This window comes from Zingiber officinale, chromosome 10B (genome assembly GCF_018446385.1).
Source record: "Zingiber officinale cultivar Zhangliang chromosome 10B, Zo_v1.1, whole genome shotgun sequence".
NCBI classification, from domain to species: Eukaryota; Viridiplantae; Streptophyta; class Magnoliopsida; order Zingiberales; family Zingiberaceae; genus Zingiber; species Zingiber officinale.
In genome coordinates this window covers 6302636-6326691 of record NC_056005.1, presented here as the reverse complement: position 1 = coordinate 6326691, position 24056 = coordinate 6302636, and the positions used below count along the sequence as shown (strand labels likewise).

At 37.5% G+C, this 24056-nt stretch overlaps 3 protein-coding genes and 1 pseudogene across 3 annotated transcripts; 3 read left to right on the top strand and 1 right to left on the bottom strand.

Annotated features, from left to right (window-relative positions):
* Positions 1-546: 546 nt before the first annotated feature.
* Positions 547-6251, top strand: LOC122029564 (J domain-containing protein required for chloroplast accumulation response 1-like). The gene is made up of 9 exons (XM_042588605.1): positions 547-1247; positions 1738-2357; positions 2673-3064; positions 3160-3271; positions 4059-4135; positions 5356-5421; positions 5500-5577; positions 5807-5983; positions 6087-6251. Exons 1-9 carry the CDS (start codon positions 817-819, stop codon positions 6126-6128), a joined length of 1995 nt encoding a protein of 664 aa, XP_042444539.1. The 5' UTR covers positions 547-816; the 3' UTR covers positions 6129-6251.
* Positions 6252-7705: 1454 nt separating this feature from the next.
* On the top strand, positions 7706-13172 carry LOC122028576 (deSI-like protein At4g17486). Its single transcript, XM_042587418.1, has 4 exons — positions 7706-8003; positions 8891-9102; positions 10589-10876; positions 12788-13172. Exons 2-4 carry the CDS (start codon positions 8895-8897, stop codon positions 13030-13032), a joined length of 741 nt encoding a protein of 246 aa, XP_042443352.1. The 5' UTR covers positions 7706-8003; positions 8891-8894; the 3' UTR covers positions 13033-13172.
* Positions 13173-14864: 1692 nt separating this feature from the next.
* Positions 14865-15866, bottom strand: LOC122030421 (UPF0496 protein 1-like). The gene has a single exon (XM_042589624.1). It carries the CDS (start codon positions 15864-15866, stop codon positions 14865-14867), a length of 1002 nt encoding a protein of 333 aa, XP_042445558.1.
* A 3496-nt stretch (positions 15867-19362) lies between these two features.
* Positions 19363-23226, top strand: LOC122030420 (annotated as a pseudogene).
* Positions 23227-24056: the final 830 nt, after the last annotated feature.

The window sequence follows — 24056 nt, the reverse complement described above, 5'->3', positions numbered from 1 at the left end:
AGGATTTTACTTCTTCAAATCTGCTCTTGCCGAGAATTGTCATAGTCACAGAACTCTATAAATCTTTCAATAAATTAGAAAATGAACCTACGACGTGTACACTCATTTTTTTTTAAGAAACTATTTACTCTCACCGTAGTGATACATTTAGACCAAACAAATGTTCCAAGTTAATTTGTGTACTGGAGTTGCAGATGGGTGAAACGAAGTGCATTGCTCATGACCTTTGTTACACTGATTTAGGTGCTTTGGTCCTAATTGGTAAACAAAACGAGTCAAATTAAGGTTTGAGCTTGAGTAATCTATTTGAGGTGAGGTGAGGTGAGGTGAGGATACATGGAGAGATATCTGGATTCTCATATTCGACAAGCATTCTACGGCATCGTGTCTTACTTAGGCTTACCAGCGGATTAGTTTTCCATATAATGATATAAATCCTTCCATTTTGCGGGCCCCACCTGATCCGTCGCCCGCCGCTTCTCGTCGGTCCCACCTGTCGCCATTCCTCGTCTCCTCTCCATTCGTTCGTTCGTTCGTTCGTTTGTTCGTTTCCGGGTGGAGTCCCCCCACTCCGAACTTCTCCACGCCATACGAAAACTGGCGACCACTAGTGGCGCGAGTTCCAGCTGTGCGTTCGCCCTTCGCAACCACAACCACAACCGCAACCGCAACTCCAATCCTTCTTCGTTCTTCTCCACTCCACTGGCCCAATCCCCCCTTTCCCTTTTCTCTTGTCTTGTCTCCATCCCCGTCCCTAACTCCATTCCCTCTTCCGTCGATAAGAAAATGCCCTCGCACTAGCCTTTCTCGGACGCCATGGCGAAACTCGGCGAGAGGGAGCACGTCCTGCTCGGATACACCCACCGCGATCCCTTCGGCAATCACCACCACCACCAGCAGCCGCAGTACCACCGTAATTCCGACGTCGACTTCGCTGACGTGTTCGGCGGCCCCCCAAGGCGGTCCTTCTATGAGAGACGACGCAGCCGGGAGGAATCACTCGACGCACGCGCACGACCTCGCACCCCCTCCACCGAGAAGCCCTCTTTCGGGGAGCTCGGCAGTCCGGCCCGAAGGCGCCTCCTTGGCGATGATTTCTATGACGACATATTCCCTGGCAGCGAGTCCGACCTCTCCATGCTGGGGAAGCTCGATCGAGACCCTTTCCCTTCCTCGCCTAGTTCAAGAATTGCCAGCCCTAATCGGCCTGTTTTCGTTGGAGGCTCGTCGCTGCCGCCGCATCTCAGGTTCCATCTTTTTGTTCCCTCTTTTGATACCTCTTTTCAGATTGAGTCGATTCCCGAGCCTGTTTCTCAAGTTTCAATTTCGGTAATTTCGATTGACCTCCTTAATTATTGTAGGATTAATTATACGACACCACAGGGATACACTCCTTTTGGATTTTAACATTAGAATCTGAAGTAGCTTCGCATCGTGATATTAGCATTGATATGCGCGATCATAAACGAAAAGCAAGTTGCGAGAATGAAGATCTGATTACGAAGAGATCCAAAGCTACTGATACCCACCCACCTAGGTTTAGAAAGTGAAACAGATTGGTTTTTTATTTTAAAGGCGTTAAATTTGTGCTATTGTTATTATAGACGCCCATCTTTTACTCAATAAAATACTAATCCTTAGTTAAAAAAAAAATTAATCTACATCAAATTCTTTGTTTTTTTAATGATATAATTCATGCGTATATTTCTGTTGGTTTAACAAGCATGGCTATTCCAGCTTTCCCATGACGAAGTTGGCAAAAGGAGTAGAACATCCACCATTTGGTTCGCCAACACATCACCCTCCATCGAAGATTGAGGATGACAATTTTAGCTTTCCACATTCACCGAATGCTTCGAAAGCAGCCTCAGTTCATGATGACCTGAGAAGTTCTGGTCATTCATTTTATCGGCAAAGCCCTTTAGCTAGTCAACTCTCTCGGGGCACCATTAAATCGTCAGAAACTTTCAGCAAGGGGAGTCAGTCTGAAAGATATGCAACCAGCTTAGAGGGTTATATCAACAACAATCAATTTCACTTCTCTATATACAGATGGGCTGGCAAAGGAGTGTCACTTGGTCTTTCTTCTCTTTCAGAGGAAACTAATGTTGCTGGTAGATATAGTAGATTACCTGAAGTGGTCATACAATCTGTTGAATACCCATCTGATGATGATGATGATGATTATATGTCTGCTTCACCTGGAATATCCAACAATCAAACTGAAACCAACAAAAACAAGGTAATAAATGACATCTTTTCAGAGATCAAGCACGGGGTGGATTTGTCATTTCGTGAGTACAACTTGTCTGAGCTTGATCCGAATTACTCGAGCAAATCTTATACTGGAAATGCAGGTACTTGTTTTCAACATCTGTGTTATTTAATCACTGCAGTAGTAATACTGCTAGTTTTTAGAAGTTACGGAACTAAAAATAGAAAGTTGTCAATGATAACAAGCCATCTATGACATTTCTCTTTGATAAAGATAATAATACAGGAGAGTTCCGCGGTACAATAAATGATAATGAAAGTATGGCTGTAAAAATTCTTCATCAACTCTTTCAGGATAATAATTGCAAAAACAGCAACACTTTCACAGAAGTTAAACTTCACACAAGTTAATCTTATGGTTGGTTTTACGGTTCTATATTGTTTCTCTGTCTACTCAGGATCCGAGACCTTGAATGAACACGAGAAGGAAGATGGAGGACAACAAGATGCAACTGATGGCTTTAAAATTAAACAACAGAAGCAAAAAAGAAACTCTGAGGATGTCGGCACAAATAACACTAAAAAGAAAGATATCCCAGTATCTTTGGAAGAAAAGATGAACACTAGGAGAGTAAAAGGAAGAGTTAAGGACTTTATTAAAATCTTCAATATAGAAGGTTCCCCAAAACGCAAAGGCATATTTGAATCTGGGGATACAAAATCCAAAGAAAAAGATGGAGTGAAAAGTGAAGCAGACGTTCAAGTTAGTACACCTGCTGCAGAAGCAAATGACAAAGTGAAAGCTGTCCCTCCACATAATGAAGGAACCTTTGGAACTTACTATGCAGAAGTATGTTGCTGCTATTCCAGAAAGTTATTATTAAATTTTGTGATGTTGAATTACCTTAATGCATTTAACTCCATTACATATTGACAACCTTTTAGGTGAATGAAATGTTAAAGAATGAAGGGATTTCTCCCCCTTATACGAGCTCAAATGATCCCCTTACTAAAGATCCTTCTCCAGAAAGGAGTAACACTTCAGGACTAAACCCCAGTAAGTTTCTTACTCTTTTCTGGAAAAATTCTCTGAGATTTCAGATATATTTTATCTGTAATTAATCAGTTTAACATCTTTTCACTGTTGATTTTAATCAGTTACAGATACATTTTATCTGTAATTAATCAGTTGCTTTAAATCTCGTTACAAACTCTTTCCTCCTTCAGTTCTGCAATAACTGTAATATGCTGGGATAATTCCACCATATTCTGTCCTTGCAAGCTATTGGTGATGCTAGTTTAGGTTTATTTGCTATTAGTTGATTGCCTACGTTCTATTATAAATTTGTACACCTACATATGCAAAGACTCCACTAATAAATCTTTTGTTACACTTCAGTATGGCTCCACTGTGAATAAATCTTTTGTTACACTTCAGTATGGCTCCACTGTGAATATATGTATGCTTCAAAAAGATAAGTTTATGCTATAAGGCAACGAGAAGAAACATAACTTCATTAGGTCGCTTTGCTGGACAAACAATTGAGGAGGGGGTTTTCACCATGGTTTTTTGTGAAGGCATACAGAGCTGTCTAATTAAGAATGGGAATAAATTCTGACCATTGATTAATCAGTAGCTGAGATTCATTTTATACGTATGTAACATCTCTGGAAGAGGCCACACACAAAATAAAAAATTATTTCATTTGCCACAAAAATGGTCTGGCTGTTCATATTGAACACAGCAAGATGCTTTAGCATTCAATGTATTATAATCTCTGTTTATTCTGTTTCAGTTATGATTATAACTTTCTCCTCTTCTGATTTTGTTCCTTTTTATTCAGCTGCCGCAAAAGAAAACAATAATGTTTCTGCCTATAATGCTGAGGAATATCACTTTGAAGATCTTGAAGGATGTTTGGTATGATTATTTTTTATTTTTACTTTTTCGTAGTTATAGGGCATAACTAGAAGTGCTTGAAGATTAGCAATACCTAACTTCAAGTATCATTTCGTTTGAAAACTATGCCATCTTTTAAGTTCCAATATTTTGATACTAGTTAGTGCGAACAATTGTGAAATACATAATGGATATGACTTGATTGTGCGTTGTTTGTAGGGATGCAACTTCTATATAGCTTGCAGGATATTCCAGTATTAGTAACATAATTTTTTGTTTTTAGATATTTGCTATGCCTTCGAGGTTTCATGCTTTATTAGTACTTTCTGCTTAATAAGTTATTTAGTAGTGGCAGACACTAGACATGCCTGTTGAATTGTTCTTGCAAACAATATTGTTTGATGATCAATGTAGGCATTTGGGTCAACCAAGGGCACGTGTGCGACAATTAAGGAACTTACAGTGCGTGAATTGACCAAAATAATAACAGAGTAACTATTTGGGTATAAATAAAAATAATGAAAAGAGAATGCTCAATCTATAATGGCAGTTCTTACCCTTCCTTGTAGCTGATCAAAGTGCAACCCAATGCTAGAAGTAAACCATTAAGTTAATTCATTCATCAAGGGCTGATAAAGAAAATGAGAAGAGCATGTTCTACAATATGGATTACAGATCACTTATATACATTATCATATTGCTTTCCTTAGCCGTCAGCCTTTACCCTCCTAATTATCCATCAAGGTGAATCCACCTTAATGTCACAACTTGTAAGTGTGGTAGTTGACTAGATTGATCTTTCGTTGGCTTTTTTCATTGCAACATTGACACTCAAATGATTTTTTGTCTTGTTATTGGTTAAAAAAAGAAGAAAAAGAAACTCAAATCTTCCTCTTCCTCTCCTCAACCATACTTTTAATTGACTAATCTTAATTGGGTTTAGTGTCTCTATCGTTGAATGTACTCGGTGTGTTAGTATCACTATTTTCCCTCCCTTTCGCTTCCCCTCCTATTTATCCTCTCAACTGATGAAACCTAAGTCCTGTAAGATCTCTGGTTCTACTTAGAACAAGCAAAATATACTGTACGTCCTTGGTTTGTTACTCTGTGTTGCTTAAGAAAACCTAACATGCTCAACTATTCCATTCTTGGAGTTAATACTAGGATTTCAATCTGTATTCTCTCAAAGTTTTTTGTTTTCCTTGAAATAGCAAATGATAAAAATCATTATCCATATGCAGGTGGAAGAGTTACCTCAAACACCATTCGAAAATCAGCAATCTGCTTCACAACGGGAAGAGATAGAAGTAAATATAAGTCTATTCCATTAAAAAGAAATTGGTAAATGAATGTTCACATAAGCTTGACCAGCTTCCTCTTTCCAGATTGCTAACCGTAAGATTCGGGAGTGGTCAAAAGGAAAAGAAGGAAATATTCGATCATTGCTATCCACTCTCCAATATGTGAGTTCTATTTTCATAATTGCAAATTCAACTACAAAACTCCTTTCTCTTAGTTTCTTAACTGGCATCTCCATGTTTCTTGTTCGATTAATTCATCAATCTGCCATTATTGACTAATTCTGTCTTGCGAATCTGCTGCAATCACGCTCATGTATATTGTTGGGAGCAGTGTTTTCAATCTGTGATTGCATATTCACATTGTCTAATTGTATGACGCAAAATTATTCAGGTTCTTTGGTCGGGCTGCGGATGGAAGCCAGTTCCACTTGTTGACATAATTGAAGGACCTTCCGTGAAGAGGGCTTACCAAAAGGCGCTACTATACTTGCATCCGGATAAACTACAGCAGAGAGGTGCTGCTGAGCACCAAAAATATATTGCAGAAAAGGTTTTCGATATATTACAGGTACCAATTACTCCCTAGATCCTTATACGATATTTGTTCAAGCAATCAAACCGACCAATTTGTTGAAATCCCAATTTATTCTTTATTTTCATTTTTCTCGCAGGAGGCCTGGGATCAGTTCAATTCTACGAGTGGTGTGTTCTGATTGTGAACCAGGAGCATTTATCAGCTATTTTATTGGTTTGTCAACATGGCACGGGTTGAATATCGATATTGCAAAGTTATAATACATAAATTGGTTATTTAATCTCATCAGAGTTGTGTGTAATTTCTGATTAGCTTTGGCAAAACATTGAGGTTTCGATCGACGTTAAAATCGAAAGTATTCAACAAAAGACACTTTCAATAAGCGAACTTTACATAAAATAAGCAGTGATACAAATACCACCGAGCAACACAATCAAGATTCGATTAGAATTTAAATGTAGCTATAATCCAGGAACCATTTTTCTCTGTGTTCTTCAACTGCGATGATCGTTCCTTTTTTTTTCACACACAAAACTTTGCTTGTATGTCTGTCTGTACGTTAGAAAGTGGGCACAAGAGAAAATCGAGGTGCATGTGAAGAGTACAATCAAAAGCTCTGGAAAAAAACACAAAGTATACACTCCATGTTCCAGATGTATTGAAAGCTTCTCACATCTCCGTCATATTTATTTTCTAACTCGAAACATCTCGATCCTATTTAATCTGTCGACGTTTGACGTATTGTCGTTAAAATTTTGGAAATGCTTGCACGTATTTAAAACTAATTTTCTGAAATGAGAGTATCTTAACGAGTCAATTTCTATCAGCAATTTGCCAGTTCGGATAACCCATCAAATTTAATACTCGGCCATGTCTTTTAATTGGAATGTTCAGCGATTCAGAATTTCAGACGGAGTCAAACATAAATAATACAATTTTTATAGTCGTAATATGAAATAAAAAAATATATAAAAATCATTTTCTTTCGACTACAAATCTGGAATGCCTTCAATTTTTACACATATTCCCTTATTCTTTGTTATATGATTTTAAAATATCTTTGAATACTTTAATTAAAAAATTGGTAATGTCAAATTTTTTTTTTTGAAGATATTGACACGGACTGAATTGATTTGAAATTATTTTTTTAAAAAAAATGAACTTGGAATAAGAATTTTCATTTAGGGGGGTAAATGCAAAATATTAAAAATATTAATTTAATTAAAGTTCCACTAATATAATATTTTCATTTATTTGTTTTTATAATTATTCCCACAATAAATTTAAAAATACTTATAATAATGGATAGTTGTAAATCGGAAATTCCTACAAATTGAGTTGTGGATAGCCAGTGTCCTGAGACTAATTTAGGAAATTAAAGAGGATATGATTATAAGACTTTATCAAAATTTGACGTAGTTATGATGAATTTATAAAAAAAATTTTTAAATTGGGCATACAATTAAAAGTTATTGGACTCCTGAATTATCCGTTATAAATAATTCTTGATTTATCCTGATGATTGATATGAAATTTCCTAGAATCGGATTATACAATCTGATTAATCTGTTTTTTTTATCGAAATTCGACCGTTCTTGTTTTTTATATCAATGGGCTATTGTTTTTTACAATTGGTCTTGACACTTTTTATTTCTTTAATGAAGAAAATCAACAAATTTGTCGATAGCAGAAAATATTAAAATAGCGCGCTTTCAGATGCAGTCTGTGTCTGTCTTTTCCTTATTCTACTGTTTCTCCAACAGGCAGGCACACAGTGCCGAGCCTCGCCTGCTCCTCTCTCTCTCTCTCTCTCTCTCCCTCTCTCTCCCCTTCGATCGCGGCGGCAGGTATAGAGATATCGCATCTCGAAACGAAGCCAAAACCGGCGTGCAGATCTTTCTCCAACTTCAAATCTTCCGATATCTCCCCAGACTCCCCTCTGATCGGTGTCGCGGAGGGTGGCCATTGTCCCTCGAGCTCCCAAAGTGATGTCTTTTCCTTGTGGGTTGCACGCTCAGCGATGACTTGATTGGGCGGCCTTTCCTTGACGAAGGTGTGTCTCGATCTGTTCTCTGATTTATTTTCCTCCTTCGTCATAGGTGTTTTCTCTTGCAATTTCGGTCCTTGCGAAATTGCCAAAAAGTATTGTCCTTTCCGTGGTATGTTGGGTGGGTTAAGTTGAAAATTGCATTTTGTTCGTTTGTTGCTCCACATTCAAAATCAGGTAGTTCGTGCTTTAACTCTGGTCGACTTGGTGGATGAAGTATCACTATCCTTGATTGTCATTGATGTTTCAAAACTGCTGTCAGTTCGTCAATGGTTTCTTAGTCGAAAACGCTTCAAATCTTTGGAAAATTTAACCATCTGGTTTCTGCTTTTTCTTCAACTTCTGCGTTTTCCTACTGTTGGCTGGCGTCGACGTCTTCTACTAATTTATTTATTGCATAGTTCAACTTGTCTTTGAGTTTGAAGAAAGGTTTTTATTATCATTATTTTTTATTTTCTGTTTATTATTATTATTTTTTCTTCAACTTCTGCATTTTCCTACTGTTGACTATGGTCTTTATACTTTCAGTCACCTCGTTTGTCCAGGAGTAATATTATGTTTGTTATATATTCAAAATTGCTTAGGTTCTCTTTCATTCCTTCCGGATTTGGGCGGAAATAAAATAAAATAATTGAACAAAATTCTTTCTCTTCTCATCTTTTTCCATCTAAATGTTACTTGAGAAATCAGCAAATTCATTTTCTTTCTGTTGTCTTATTTTCATCCAATCAAATATACCATTAACATTGGGGAATTTTGCTTTTTTTTTTTCCAACCTTTGGATTCAATGGTTCATCTATTTCCTATATTGTTACCATTATCAGCAGCAGTCGAAATATTGACTGTGGTTGGGAACTATATTTTAATTTTCCTATTTTTTTACTCAAATATAGGAATATGAAGCTGCTTTTAAAGAAGGGGAAAAATCCCTTTTTGCCTTTTCGGATAAATAGAGCTTCGAGCGGTTTTTCTTTGTTCCTAAAAGCTCGATCAGCTAGCAAAACATCAGGAAATGTCCCTGTTTATCTCAATGTTTATGACTTGACATCTATAAATGGCTATATGTACTGGGCAGGCCTTGGGATATTTCACACTGGCGTTGAAGGTACTTTTTTTTGGCTTATACCATTGAAAGAACATGGGGAATGCATTAGTCTTTATATAAGTTGCTTATAGTCAAATTATGAATGGGAAAAAATTCTTGAACTATCTAATAGACTCTTAATCTGCCTAAATATTTATATTTTTCCTCCTTTAATGTGAGACCATGGAAGAGTTCTTATGGTTATATGCATCTGATTGTAGTCTTTTACCTGTGAAACTATCCTATCATACCTATTAACTCAAGTTGGCTAAGATAATATTTTCTTTTGTGTGTTACCTTAGTTAAATCTTACATTCTTTAGATAAATATGTGTACGGTGTTACATCAGGGACAAGGGACTCGAGCATGGAGTTGCCACATTCAGGAGAAAAGGAAGAAAAGATAGTGCAAATTAATACTGTCATAGTGTTTACATTAGTCAACTAATAGGCCTACTTCTGCTGTTCTGTAGATACTAGCGGTAAGGATTTCCAATAGGTTGGAGGCACAAGCTTGTGCCAGCATTGACCTTCTTAAGAGCCCTCATAACTAAGTGGGTAAACGACTTGTTTATAGGAAATCTTATGATAGGCTTGATTAATTGCTGAACATGATATTGTTGTAGGCAAGCTAGAATGGTGAAATCACTTTGGTATTTGTTTATAGAATTATAGGTTGATTCTACATCTTATTTGGTTTTTTGCACCCAACAAAGGCTAGGATTTCTGTATTCATCCTGCTCATCAGTGACTGCTGATTTCCATTGGCTGAAATGACTTACCTGCTGGTTCAACCAGCCTTCCTGAACTAGGAAGAGGGAATTTCAAGCTTTGAACATGCTACAATGCGGCATTATTTGATTAAGAACCTTTTAATTAGATTAGTTGCTTGTAAATGTGTAGTGTAGAGATTCTAACTGTACAATGATAAACAGATAAAGGTAGTATTGTCTTAGCCACTTAGGTCCAATTGTAAGACTTTCTTTCCTTGTCTTTCATAACAAGAAGGCCTATTATACTATTGCTTTGTGTTAAATGGACACAGATTATCAGTTGAAGGTGAGTTGTAGATGCCACATGGAATCTTTAGCTCATATCATCCCATGGATGCACGTTAGTAATATTTTGACAACAAGGATTATCAAATTTTAGACCATAAGATCACAGAATTTAATTGTAAATACCTCAATCTAAAACTGCAAAAGATTATTCAATGCAACTGCAGATACCACTGCCATTAGTCTGATTGAAGTTCCTGAATTTGTTCTATGAGGGATAATAAGGAAAGCTACTTAACATAGTCATACTGCTGTTATTTGACAGGAAATTTTGCTGCTTGATTGCTTCTTGTGTTGCGTAGTTTCTGATTGGATTATTATCTAGAAGTGAGTATTGTAGGACCATTGTTCTTTCCCTCGCCTTCTTTTGGACTTTTGAGTTTAAAACGTTCTTTTTTGTCATCTACTAATATAAAAATTTACCCTCACTCTATAAAAATATTCTTGTAGTTCATGGTGTGGAATATGCATTTGGAGCACATGATTATCCAACAAGTGGAATCTTTGAGGTTGATCCTCGTCAATGTCCAGGCTTCAGGTTTAGGAAATCAATATTCATGGGCACAACACATTTAGACCCCTTGCAGGTCAGAGAGTTTGTGGAAATTCAATCTTTGAATTACAATGGAGACACTTACCAATTGATCACAAAGAATTGCAATCATTTCTGCCAAGATATCTGTTACCAGTTGACTGGTAAGTCTATTCCTAAATGGGTGAATAGACTTGCTAGGATAGGTATACCTCTCTTCTTTTTATAGTGTTCTTATTTTTCAGAAATAGGTATTTATGGCGATACTGGACAGATGCACTTTGTTGTGGAGAGGACTAAACCTCTTATACATCTCAAATAATCACCTTCTTAAGATAATTATAATATCATGCTAAAAGCATTACAAGAGACTTTGAAATAATGGTGAAAAGAGTCGTTTAGCTTTCGATGTTATTAGAACAATTCTTAACATTATATTTGAAGCAAGATGAGGAAATTTTGGTTTCATATTGTCTCGAAAGGAATAATGTTTAATCATTTTCCCCCAATCATTTATCAATGGCTGGAGAAAAATAAAATAAAATAGAGCACAACTCAGTAAACAGAAGCATTATATACCTAAGAAGCTCCAGAAACTCAAAGACACGTGCATTCTATGAATGAAGGTGATCAATTTGATATATGTGGACGTATCTCCTCTGTCTCCATTGCTTGTGATTTTTCTTATATTAATCTTCTTTGCCCTCTATTTTCTGTATTGTCCTCTTCCTTTGCTTAAGATGACTAAGATGAATCATATTTTTACAATAACCAGCCAAGATTGGACCAGATACAACCAGAGTAGAATTTTTTCAGATTGGTTTTTCAAAGCAAGAAAAAATGGCATTTGCTACTTGGCAATTCAAAAATATTGATATGATTACCCATGCTAAAATGTTATTTTATGGTTTTCCAATTATGTTTCCACTATGTTTTGATTCATAGAATATGATAAACCATAGGCTTGACAAATTAATTGGTTAATCTAATTTATAAATTTTATGCCAATTTAATCAATGATTTGAGCTTCATGCAAACCCTTCCAAATTTACAGATGTCAAAGTCTTGCATAAACAACTCATTATGCTCTTGTATGGTCTACTTTCATTTCTCTTGGTATAGGTTGCAATTTGTTTCATTGGCAATCTGGATTAAAGTGTTTGTTTAATTGTGAATTTAGAAAACATATTATAAGGAAACCATGATGTATTACTATGGTTGGCTTGGCCCGGAGAATTTTGATAATTCAATGATCCATCAAAAAGCAAGTTTTTCCCATTAGTCAACAATAATAAGTGATTGTGGTTCAATCGAGCATTCATGATTCAGTTAATGCTAATTGTGAGTTTCAATGCTTGTGTTTTTTTGCTAAAAAAGGCAGTCTTACCTGGTATGTTACCTGCAACTGCAAACTTTGATGCTTTACGTGGAAATATCTGTCTGAATGGACCATTATGCCTTGGTTTTTTAGTAAACACCCATAGACAAGCTTGATCTTGCTCAAAGTTATAGTTTTTCTTTGGAATTATATGATTCTGCTAACTAGGCTGAGGTGCCCTGTACAAATAATTTCTTACTCAAGTTAAGCCTGATCAACTGTGATATTCAGCATACCATGTTTGCAGAGCTGCTTGTAAGTTTTTAGATCAACAAAACTTCCTGTGACAATAATTGGCAGAACATTGCCTGTGGAGAATATTGTTTAACCATTGTGGATACTTTATCTCCTTTGTCTTGTGAGAGATGTTTCATTACTAATTTATATAATTATGGAAAAAGAAGGGGAGATTTGACGCAACGGTAAAATTATTATTTTATGATCAAAAGATAATGGATTCAAATTTTGAAAACAATTTTTTACAAAAAGTAGAGTAAGATTACGTACATTGGATCCTTCCCCGAACATCGCATGGCAAGAGCTTCGTGTACTGTCCTTTATGAAAAAAAACTCAAAAATACGAATCTAAACACTGAATCTTTGTTCTGTTTTTTCATCTGCCAGTAATGCAGCCTATCCTCGTAAATCTTGATTTGTTTCTAGTTTTTTTTTATTCAACAACAATACAATGCTATTAATCTTGTATACATGGAGTCCCATTTGACTAATTACTCTACAGGTTCCGTCTGTAACTTCCTACTGCCTGAGCCCCTTAAGACAACTGTTGTTCGTCATGATCCAGATTCTCAAATAGAGGATGGTGAGAGGAGGAAGTTGACGAGTCCTTACAGTTGCCCATCTTCAATATCGACGTGCCAGAAGCAGTTCCGTGCCTCTTCTCTGTTCTTACCTTCTCCCTTTAAAGGCTCCCTTTCCCGTTGGGAGTTAAGGAGGTCCAGTTCCTGTTCTGTAAACTGTAATTGAACATGAAAAGATAGCTCTTTCTAGAAGGAAAGTTTGTCATATTGCAGATCACAGAAGATGACAGTCTATTATTCTCTATGCTCTGATTTGTATAAATTTGTAAAGGCTTGGCAAATCAACTGGACAAAGGCTTGTTATTCTTTCTTTCTCTTTTTCATGGTTTGCCCACCAGAATAGAGCTTTGAAGCATTGATCATTGTGCATTTATCCTTGGCCGGGTTAGTTCGAGCCTACTTGTACACAATGGGAGAGGTGAGGGCACTATCTGGAAATTTTCCCCTTAGCCGTTAAAGTGAAAGCTGTTGAATTTCTGTCACTGAAACCTCACTATTCTATCAGGGATTTATGCTTCCAAAAGTAAATAATTATGTTGATGGGCTTTCTAAAGAAGCATCCTGAAAAAATTGTCTGTTTATGTTTTTTCCACTCCATATTGGCCTTTTGCATAGTTAATGAGCTTAGAGGCCTGGTGAAAACACAATCCTTACCTCCTGGTGAAAACACAATCAAATTCTCCGAAAAGAATTCATAAGCCAACCTACATGGTAACTCAGTAAAAATCTCACTTTTCCATCAGGAATTCAGATAGACGAAGGCAATTACCAGCCAGTGCCAGCCTCCAAGGCCCACAGCCTTCTTGACGACCCCCTAGAGGCCGACGAGCACCGATTTGGTCCGGTTGTTGGGAGCACGGCCAGCTCCTCCTCGCTACTCTCCCTGAAATGATGCTGGCATCCACCACTCATCCAGCTCTCCATGGCCGCCAGCATTTCTTCACTCCCGTAGCCACTCCATTGAACCAGATTTACCACCAAAACATAGCGCAAAGTCTAAGGAATCAAGGGATCAAACAATTTCACGCAAGATTATGCAGCGAATAAGGAAATTGATCGAAAAAGAATGGAAATCAGAGGGAACCGTTGAATGGGAAGAGATCAGAGTAGTTTGTCTCTGTTTTCCTTTTTCTAACGCTGTGTTTGTTCGCTGCTCTGCGCTTCCCTAATCGTAATACTTTGGCTGCTCTGGTTCCCGACGATCAGGGCCTCGCCAACGGGAATCCGGCACGTGTCCACTCGAAGGGTCAACTCACGAGCGCGATGTGCAGCATACGGCGACGACTCTGGACGGTAACGGAAGCGAGCCACGAAACACGGGGGGTGGGGCGGGAAGGATGATTCATTGCCACTGCCGTTTTCCCGGCAAAATAAAAAAACAATCGAGCCCTTCACCTAGTAATCGACTCATGAGTCATGATACAGTCGAAAGAAACAAAAAAAAAAAAAAAAACGCGTTAAATACGCATTTTAATACTGCCCAATTGAATAAATTATCTCTACAACAAGAATTTAATTGAGCCGTCTAACCGGTTCAGCTCAATGAAATCTGGACCTAGAAATTTGCCGTTTGGACTTTGGACCTCCGGTCGGATTTTGATGTCGTTGACGCTCGTCTTGGATATTTATATCATCCGCTTAAGATCCAATTGGGCCTTTCGAATACTCCCACTGCATCTTTTTGCTTGCTTCGCCAATTCTCCCACGCCCTCCGTAAGCTTCTTCAGCTTTCCCCTAATCTTCTCCATCTTCAGATCTTCTCCATCATGAATCTCTCGGCTTCCTCGTCTCTGAGCACGAAATCGTGGGTCATCCGAGATGACATGGGGCGGAAGTTGCTGCAATGAGGCCACCGGGTCGAAACTCATTGGCAACGGGAAAATAAATCCCCTATCCCTGTATCCCACCCGGTCCGTCTCATGTTAACTCGGGTGTTGTAATTTACCTCCCTCACAATGACCGTGGGTCCGGTCGGTGGGGGCCCTGGGGGCGAGGGTTTCACTTTTTTGCTACAACGAAATCGGCATACTCCAACATAGATTTGATATGCATCTCTAACCTCTCCACCTGCGACGGAATACGACTCATGTCTATTTCAACGAGGCCGTGCTCTATGGATTTCACAACATCTCCATCCCTTCCCAAGGATTTCTGGTATTCTTCCAGCAGGAAGTCGATCAAGTTGCCCATCGGGATTGGCATGGCGGCGGCCAGCCCCATAGCCGTGGCCACTGGCCGAGCGGCGGCCACCTCAAGTACAACCGAGCAACTTATTGCAGCTGCGAAAACTGACACGAATATGAACTTGGATACTCTCCTCGACGTTGTCAAGGTCTTCAACTCCTTTTTGAGATTCTCCTTTCTCGAGCGGAGCTTCTCCAGCATCGTTTCGTGCTGCTTGTGAAGTGTTCGAAAGCATAGATGGGAGAACTCTTTGGTGATCGGATTGCCTGCCGCCTTAAATCGACGTAATTCGTCCAACGTCCTCGCGTATTTCTGCTTGCTACCTTGATCTGCTTCTTGCGCATCATCTTCCGTGAAGCGCTGGAGGGCGGAGCGGATGATCGATTGGCTTTCGGAGGCTTTATCGAGGCAGCTCTGGAGGGTGTCCCAGAAGTGAATGGTCAGCAGGCAATCGTCGAGGCAGTCGTTGATGAGGTCGGCGTTCTTCAGGATGTCCTTTTGCTTCAGGATGAGTTGGTACGCCTCCTGGTTCATCTCCAGGAGGTCGGCGGTGGCGGCTCGCAGGTTGTCAAATGACAGGGAAGGGACCTCGTCGCCCACAGCGAGAGTGTCGAGGACAAGATTCATACGCTCTTGCAGTGGGACCTCGAAGGTCTTGAGCTCCTGGTCGAGGATGCACGCCTCCTCGTAGGAGTTCATCTCAACGGAGATATCGACGTGGCTGACGGAGGAACTTGCGGCCGGAGAACCGGTTGCATTTCCAACTACAGCATCGTCTGGTGGCGAGCGAGACCTCCTACTGATGCTGCATCCCATCTGGAAATGAGACACGGATGGAACGAATCCGACGATTTTATAACCCGGGTGTGCGGGATGTGCGTTGAGTGGACTGTAGGGGATCCGGATTGACAAATCATTCCCGAAGTGGCAAATGGAAAATCCTGATTGGACGAAACCCCAAGACTCTGTAGTAACACCCCCGTGTTTAAAATCATCCCACCGCCCCTAAAAAGACCCTACACCAAATTTCATACAAATATAGTTGGTGAGGGTGAGGTTTTTTATTTTTAAATTTTATTATATAATTAATAAAATTAAATATAATTAATTTGTAATTATTATTTGCTTTGTTTGAGTATTTAAATATAATTAAATGTAATTATTATTTATTATAAATTTAAATTAAGTGTATTTAGTAGCATATTTGAATTTTATTATGTAGATTTGTAAAGATTTAATTTATTAAAATTATTATTTTAATTTATTTAATATATTTTAATTATAATTATATTTATAAATTATATCACTAATTTTATATCAAAGGATAATAAAATATTAAAATTTTATACTGAACAATTATGTAATCAAAATGAAAATTATAATTTTTTATATATATTAGTTGAATGCTAAAAAAATCAAGCATATCGAATATTAATAAAGTATTAATTTTAAATATAATAATTAACATATAAAATATTAATAAATTTAAATGCATATTGATAATTAAATTATGAATAAAAAATAGAATATTTTTTTTGATGTGATATGGTGTGGGTGGATTAGACTAGTTCGGATCCTCTGTCCCGAACTTTCTCTGTTCCCATGTCCCACTGTCGATCGGACGGTCCAGATTGTATCTCAATACATTATAACATCTTTAAGATGTGTGCAATATTCTTGTGATATGCAATGCATCCTTGAGATGTAATCTGGACCGTCCGATCGACAGTAGGACATGAGGACAGAGAAAATTCGGGACAGAGGATCCGAACTAGGATTAGACTGTAATAATATTTTGCGTTGAAATTATACTATTTTGATATAAAATTATACTAAATATGATGTTATGGATTGGAGATGATCTAATGTCTTGATGTCTCATTCATTCAGAATACTAAATTAAATATTTTTAAGGACATAATTAAGTTGATAGTTCAGTGATAAATTATCATATAAAAATAAGAATGTAATCTCTAAAGAATAATTTCTTACTAAATAAAATCTTTCTCTTTCTTATAAAGAAGTAACTATGATCTACCCGTTTTATATGGTGGTGGGACTGATGTTAGGTACTTTGAGATTAGCGACTTACGTTTTATTATAAAAATAATGAATTAAATACCACCATAGTTGTAGAATATTATTGCTAGATTTATTAATATTGAAAATTATGTCTACAATTCATTTAATTCGAAATATAAATGTGAAATATATGTTTAAATAAAAATGATTAGATTATCTTTCAACAAGTTTAAAGAAAATAAATACTTTATCATTTTAATAGATGATAAAAAAAATTATTATGTGTATCTTTTTAAAATTAATAATGAATATATAGAGAAATTTACTTTATATAATAATGAGATTGAAAAGTAGTTTAATAAAAATATTAAGATGGTTTAAAGTCACTGAGCTGAGTTGTGTATTGAATATAGAATTAAATACAAAATAATAACTCCCTATACTTTTTACTAAAATGATGTGTTGAGAAACTGATGAATATTCTTACATTAAATTTTAGATTGTCATGATATATACAGAGCAAGTTGTGTTACCAATTAATTACGTTTTAAATAAAGTGTCCTTCAAAAAAATTAAATAAGAATTTTTATGAATTATACAACTGTTGATCGAGAAAGGTGGGATGATTTATAGGATAAAATTCGTCAACGACGAACAAAGCCGAAAATATCGTTTGTTTTTAAAAAATTTGAAAATTATAGTGACGCGACTAACGCCACTGACGCCACGATCGATAAAGTTAGGGTGATTTGTAGAATAAAATTCGTCGACGACGAACAAAAGTGAAAATAGCGGTTGTTTTTAAAAAATTTGAAAACTAAAGTTACTCCGTTTTTTTTAAAAATTGAAAAATTAAAGATACATTGTTAGTCAAAGGCATTGATATCATCAAAATGAAACGGCACCTCAAGTTAATGTCTCGATGTCTAATTCAGAATACTAAATTAAATATTTGTAAGGGCATAATTGAGTTGATATTTCAATGAAAAATTTGTCAGTGGTAAAGAATTTATTTTATATCCTATATCATTATTAATAAAAGTTAAGTTAGTTATTATATTTATTTTAATTCAGTGTCAATTAAATAAGTATAATAATGTCCTTAGATAGTAAATTCTTATGTACAACATATCAATTGGTTGAATTGATAGTGAAATATTATAGATATACATGAAACACTACTTTTATCCATTCCTAATGCGTTGAGACTAACATGTAGATCAACGGATGACTTAATCTCACAAGTCATGAATATGATATATCAAGTTGACACATGAGTATATATTAGAGAATATATACTGAATGACCCGCCATGAGAATATTTCATAGATCATTATATGAGTGTCATAAATATTCTCATGTGACTATTGATATGAATAGCCCTTGGACCTTAAGTCACTATAGTTCCCTACAAAAGGAGTTGTGTACGTACTTTGGTATCAGCAAACGTTAGCTGTAACAAGATGGACAATAAAGTCGATCACTGGGTATGCAATGAATTATGCGGAGGGATGTGAGTGATGTAGATGGGAACTATTATATCCCTTCCATACACTACAAGAAAATTCTCATTCAACAACATTCAAACGACAACGATTTTATACCAAATCATTGTTTTTTTGCCTTTTAACAACGGTTTTAACAAAAACCGTTGTCTTTTAGTAATTTTTTTTTGCCTACGACAACGGTTTTTAAAAATTGTTATCTATTTATGCTTTTTTAGGGCTACGACAACTGTTTTTAAAGGCTACGACAACGGTTTTTGAAAACCGTTGTCTATGTGCGTTTTTTTTTTTGGGTTACGACAATAGTTTTTAAAAACCGTTGTCTATTAAGTGTTGTTGAATACCATTATTTTTTCCCTCGCCGTTTTTTTCCCTTCGCCATTTTTTGCCGCCGAGTTTTTCTTTCCCTCTCCGCGAATTTTTTTGCCGCCGTATTCCGCCCCTTTACCTTCTCGATACCTAAGCATTTCCGTCCAACCTACAATCTCTTCATCTACTTCGCGTTTTTCTTTCTTGACTCTTCTCGATCCCACCTCGCTGCCACCAAAATCCCCCCAAGTTCCCCGACGAGCTCTTCTTCATCCTGTAAGAGGAAGGCGGAATGAATCTGCGCTTCTTTTGTTGTATCCTCTTCTTCATCCTAGAAGAGGAAGCGAAGGGCTTAGGGCGTCTCAGATCTCAGCGGCGACTCCTCTCCTTGCTTGTGGTCGATCCCTCTTCGCCAAAACCTCTTTTCTCCTCGTTGGTCTTCTGCCTTGTCTGGAGGGTGTCGTGATCGGTGTGCGATGATGACAGGTGAGGCGGCGACATCTACGAAGGTGGGCGTCGCGTTCTCCAACCGCCTCCGGCATGTGGAATCCATGTCCCTACACCCCTCGGGTGCTGGTCGGATCTCACACCTTAACGCCGTCATCCTCGGTGAGCCCCTAGAATCCGAGGAGAATGACCTCGTCTTCCCCTCATAAGAATTTTCTAGCCAGGACCTCGTCTCTCCTCCCGAACAGGTGCATGCTGCTTGCACTTGAACTCTTCGGTTCGAGCTTTCTTGGGTGAATTCCGTTTTGTGGGCTTGAAGGTTCCTCCTTTGTTGGACATTCCGTTGTTTTGTAAGTAAGTTTTGACTTTGTTTAGGTTTATGTAAGTTTTATTCTTTTGTGGAAACCTCTAGATTGTGATATTTGCTATTGTACAGAACTAGGTGTGTGCTTTTTTTTCCGATTCAGAAGAATGCGAAAACTTTAAAATGGAACGTTGTTTAGTTTCTTGGATAAACTTGTTTTGCCTTTTTTTTCTCAGCATTAATATCACGTATCTTCAGTATTGGAACATGTACAGAAATCGATAGAGGATCCAGCTGGTTCTAGTCGGAGATCGCTTCACAGTTCTACTGGAAGGAGAAGTGGAATCCAGAGGTCTAGACCGAAACATTGATGTGAGGAAGGGAACCGTCAAATTCGAGGTGAGTTGTCTTACACTTAATCTTGTTTGGTGGACAATGATGAATATTCTATGTGTTCTTTGTTTTTTCTTTTGGAGTTCAGTTGTTGCCGTAAATGTGATATTTGTTAGAGAATGTAGAGTTTGAGTGTTTTGCTTACTGAAGGAGTGAAACTGTTACAAATGGATAAGAGAACCTGTCAATGTTTTTAAAATCTCATTGTTCAAACAGTTTGAGACTTTCATAGGTTATATTTTGTTGCTGATTGATGTCTTAATTTTTAATAACTTTTATTCTTGTAGTTGTTGCCTTCTGATTGGGTTACTTATATTCAATTAGAGGCAAACTTTTCTTCATGCTTTCTTTCGTTTTGGATACTCAGATATTACAGTTTTTGTTCTTGTTTTGTTCATCATCTAGGTATTCCAGTTTGATTTTTGGTTGCATAGATTTTCAGATCATTTGGAGGTTAAATGACAGACTTGTTAAGCTGCATATTTCCTTACATGTAGTTTTTATGTACTTACTGTAGCTGCACGAACTAAAAATTACAGTGGGGCTGAACTGGAAGGTGTTGTTAGAAGTGCTGTCTCATATGCCTTGAATCGACAGATAAGCTTCGCTGATTTGACCAAGCCCTTGGATGAGGAGAGCATAAAAGTCACTATGGATGATTTTTTGAATGCTCTTCATGAGGTTGGACCAGCTTTTGGTGCATCAATGGATTATCTTGAATGACGCAGGTATATTCAAGTTTGACATTGTCTCGGTTGAAGCTGATTCCACATCCTTGAAAGCAATTCTACTTGGGGATGTTCAGAGGACCTACAGATTTTTGTGCTCTGAATTTTGTTAATGTTACATAATGTGGCATTATCTTTAATGTGCAAATGGCTTTAAGGCTTATTGGGATTATCGATTGTGGTGAGAGGCACAAACACATCCAAGAGAGAGCCCTGCTTCTTGTGGAGCAAATCAAGAGCAAATCAAAGACAATCAGAGCCCACTTGTTACATACCTTCTGGAAGGTCCAACTGGCAGGTAAATTTACAACCAGCTTTCTAATTGATTAATCTGACTTTTTTGCTTATTCAATCTGCTATTTATTCTTTTATGTCAGTGGCAAAACTTCAATGGCAGCTACAATTGGTATAGAGAGTGATTTCCCATATGTCAAGATTGTAAGTTGTGATATTATTGATGAAAGAAAACTAATTATGTCAGTACCATCATGTTAAATGATTAAATCCTCTCATTATTAGATATCTGCAGAAAGCATGATTGGTTTCGATGAAGCAAGTAAATGTGCACAAATTGTCAAGGTGAGTTGAATGCTAGAACAATTTTAGTAAAAGTTCTCAATTTATTAAATTGTAAATGAGAAAACATTTTAAGTATTTATCCTACTAATTTTGTCCATGCATTAGTAATATCCTACTAATTTTATCCATGCATTGTTTCTATCTGGGTTGCAAGATGAGTTAGTTCCCCCTTTGCATATGCAGATGCTGCACTCTAAAGCTATAGAAAATAACCTAGATTGTAGATTTGTGGATTTTCCAAATGGCATGCACATGGATTTGCATATGCATATGCTGCACTCTAAAGTTTTTTATTATCATGTTGTGCACACACTTTTAATCTCATGTTCATTTAAATATTGTATTAGGTGTTATGGATGAATTGTTTATGTTGGAACCTCAAGGTTATTTTGGTGTGATCAACAAGTTAAGTTAGGTCCTGTGTGTTTCTAACCTTGTGTCTAAGTGTGCAGGAGCTTAGGAGCACAGGTAGTCGAGAGGAAGACGTAGCTAGCGAGAAGGACGGCACGCTGTGCGTCCGAGGGACGAGGCGCTGCGGAAGAGTACACCGGCAGACGAGAAGGAAGCGCGCGGTGGTTCCGAGGGATGAAAGCCGGAGCGGAAGATTGCTCGGAGAGCAAGAGACGCAGCTAGCGAGAAGGTCGACGACCGAGGGACGAAGATTGCGGATGAGTACGCTGGCGGACGAGAAGAAAACACGCGGCAATTCTGAGGGACGAGAAGTCAGAGGAAAGCACACTCGAGAAGACCGGAAGTTGGGTTCGGGTGAGCCCTTTTCCGGATTGCCGAGATCACCCAAGCGGCCGGATCCGGAGCAGAAGAACCGGACCGAGGTGGGACTGAACCAGAGAAGAGGTCCCGGACGAAAAAGTCAACGCCTGTTGACTTTGGGCTTCGGGGCGCCCGGAGCAGTCCGGGGTGCCCGGAACCCTTCCGAGCGCCCGGACCTTGAAAATTGACCAGATCGAGCTTTGACTCGATCTGAACATTGGGGGATAAAATTTATCCCTCCCAGGGCGCCGGAACCCTTCCAGGCGCTCCGACCAAGGCTATAAATATAGCCTTGGTCCAGAAGCTTAGAATGAACTCTGAATTGTAATTCCAAACACTTGTGTGCTTCTGTTCTAGTTTAGCTTCTGTTTTCTGCGCTACATTGTTGTACGAGGCTTCTCCGCCTGAAGGAGATTGATAGTGGACTTTATCTTCCTTGGATTAACAACCACATTGGTTGTAACCAAGTAAACCTTTTGTGCCTCGTCTTTTTAATGCTTTACTTATTTACTGCTTAATTTATTTATGCAAGTGTTAGCTTAAAGAGTTCGAGGAGGGTTTGTCTTTTTGTGTTTGCAGGATATCCTGCCAGCCGGTCCAACGGTCCTACAAGTGGTATCAGATCCGAGTACGCCTCAGAGGGACTAGCCGCCGTCTAAAGCAACAAAACAATGGCCAGACCAAGCATCTCTCTACCAGCATTCGAGGGGGAGTTCGCATTCTGGAAGCGACGAATGAAGGTTTACTTTAAAACTGATTTCAATATGTTATTAATAATGAAGTATGCTTTTATAATGCCCAAAAGCGAAGAAGGAGAAGAACTTAAGGAGCATCAATGGACTGACGAGCAGCGCGACAAATTCATGGCAAACGGTAAGGCTGAATCCAGTCTTTTGAGCGTGTTACCTGCTAAGGATCTCGACAGAATCAGAACATACAAAAGTTCAAAGGAACTTTGGGAAAGGTTCTTGAAGCTTTACGAAGAACCACCCGTAGACGAATCCAACTCCTCAATAGATATCGAGTCACCAACAGAAGAGTCAGAGATCAAGGAAATTGCAAAACATCTCTCATCACCGAGCATCTACCAGAAGACGCAATCTGCTCTTCCTCAATAAACATCGAGAGTATCAATAAAGGGGTAGTAACGTCAGAGGAAAACAACTCGACAGGGGGACAACCAACGGCCGAAAAGGTAAGTCAGGTATGGACTCCAACTTCTGAACAATTAGTTAAATCAATCAAAATGTCGCCGAAAGAATTTTGTGAATTAAAAATTGAATCATCGAAAGAATTTTTCGAATTAGAAAATCTTATGACGAATAAATTTTGCAAAACACGAAATATTTTTTCGAACGAATTTTGTAATTTAGAGATATTATCAAAAGAGTTTCTCAGATTATCAACAGATTTGTTCAAATTATAATTTATGTTGTCAAAATACCTTTGCAAATTACAAAATATTTTGTCAAACGAAGTTTGCAAATCAGAAGTATTATCGAAAACTTTATCAAGTTTTTATTATCGAAATATCCTTGTGAATTAGGAATTCAAAATACAATAGAAAATGACATGTTACAATTTGTACAAACTCCTACATGTTCAAATTTTCCTGCTTCAAAGTTAAGAAATTATGATAAATTAAAATGGAAATTTAAAATTTTCTGATAAAAGCATTAGAATAAAATAAATAAATAATTGCATAGAAAGTTTTTTAATGTTATCAATTTTCTTGCATAAAGTTTTGGACTTAGAAATTTTTTCTTTGACTTGGAAATATCTTTTCCCTGAAAATCACTGAAATATATTCTCATAATTTTCCTAAATGTCAACCCTTAGATACTTTTTGTACCCCATTTTGTTTATGATCAAAGGGGGAGAAAGGATTAGTATAGTCTAGGGGGAGGTAGAGAAATTGAAATTTTTGAATTTTTCAAATTTAATTTTT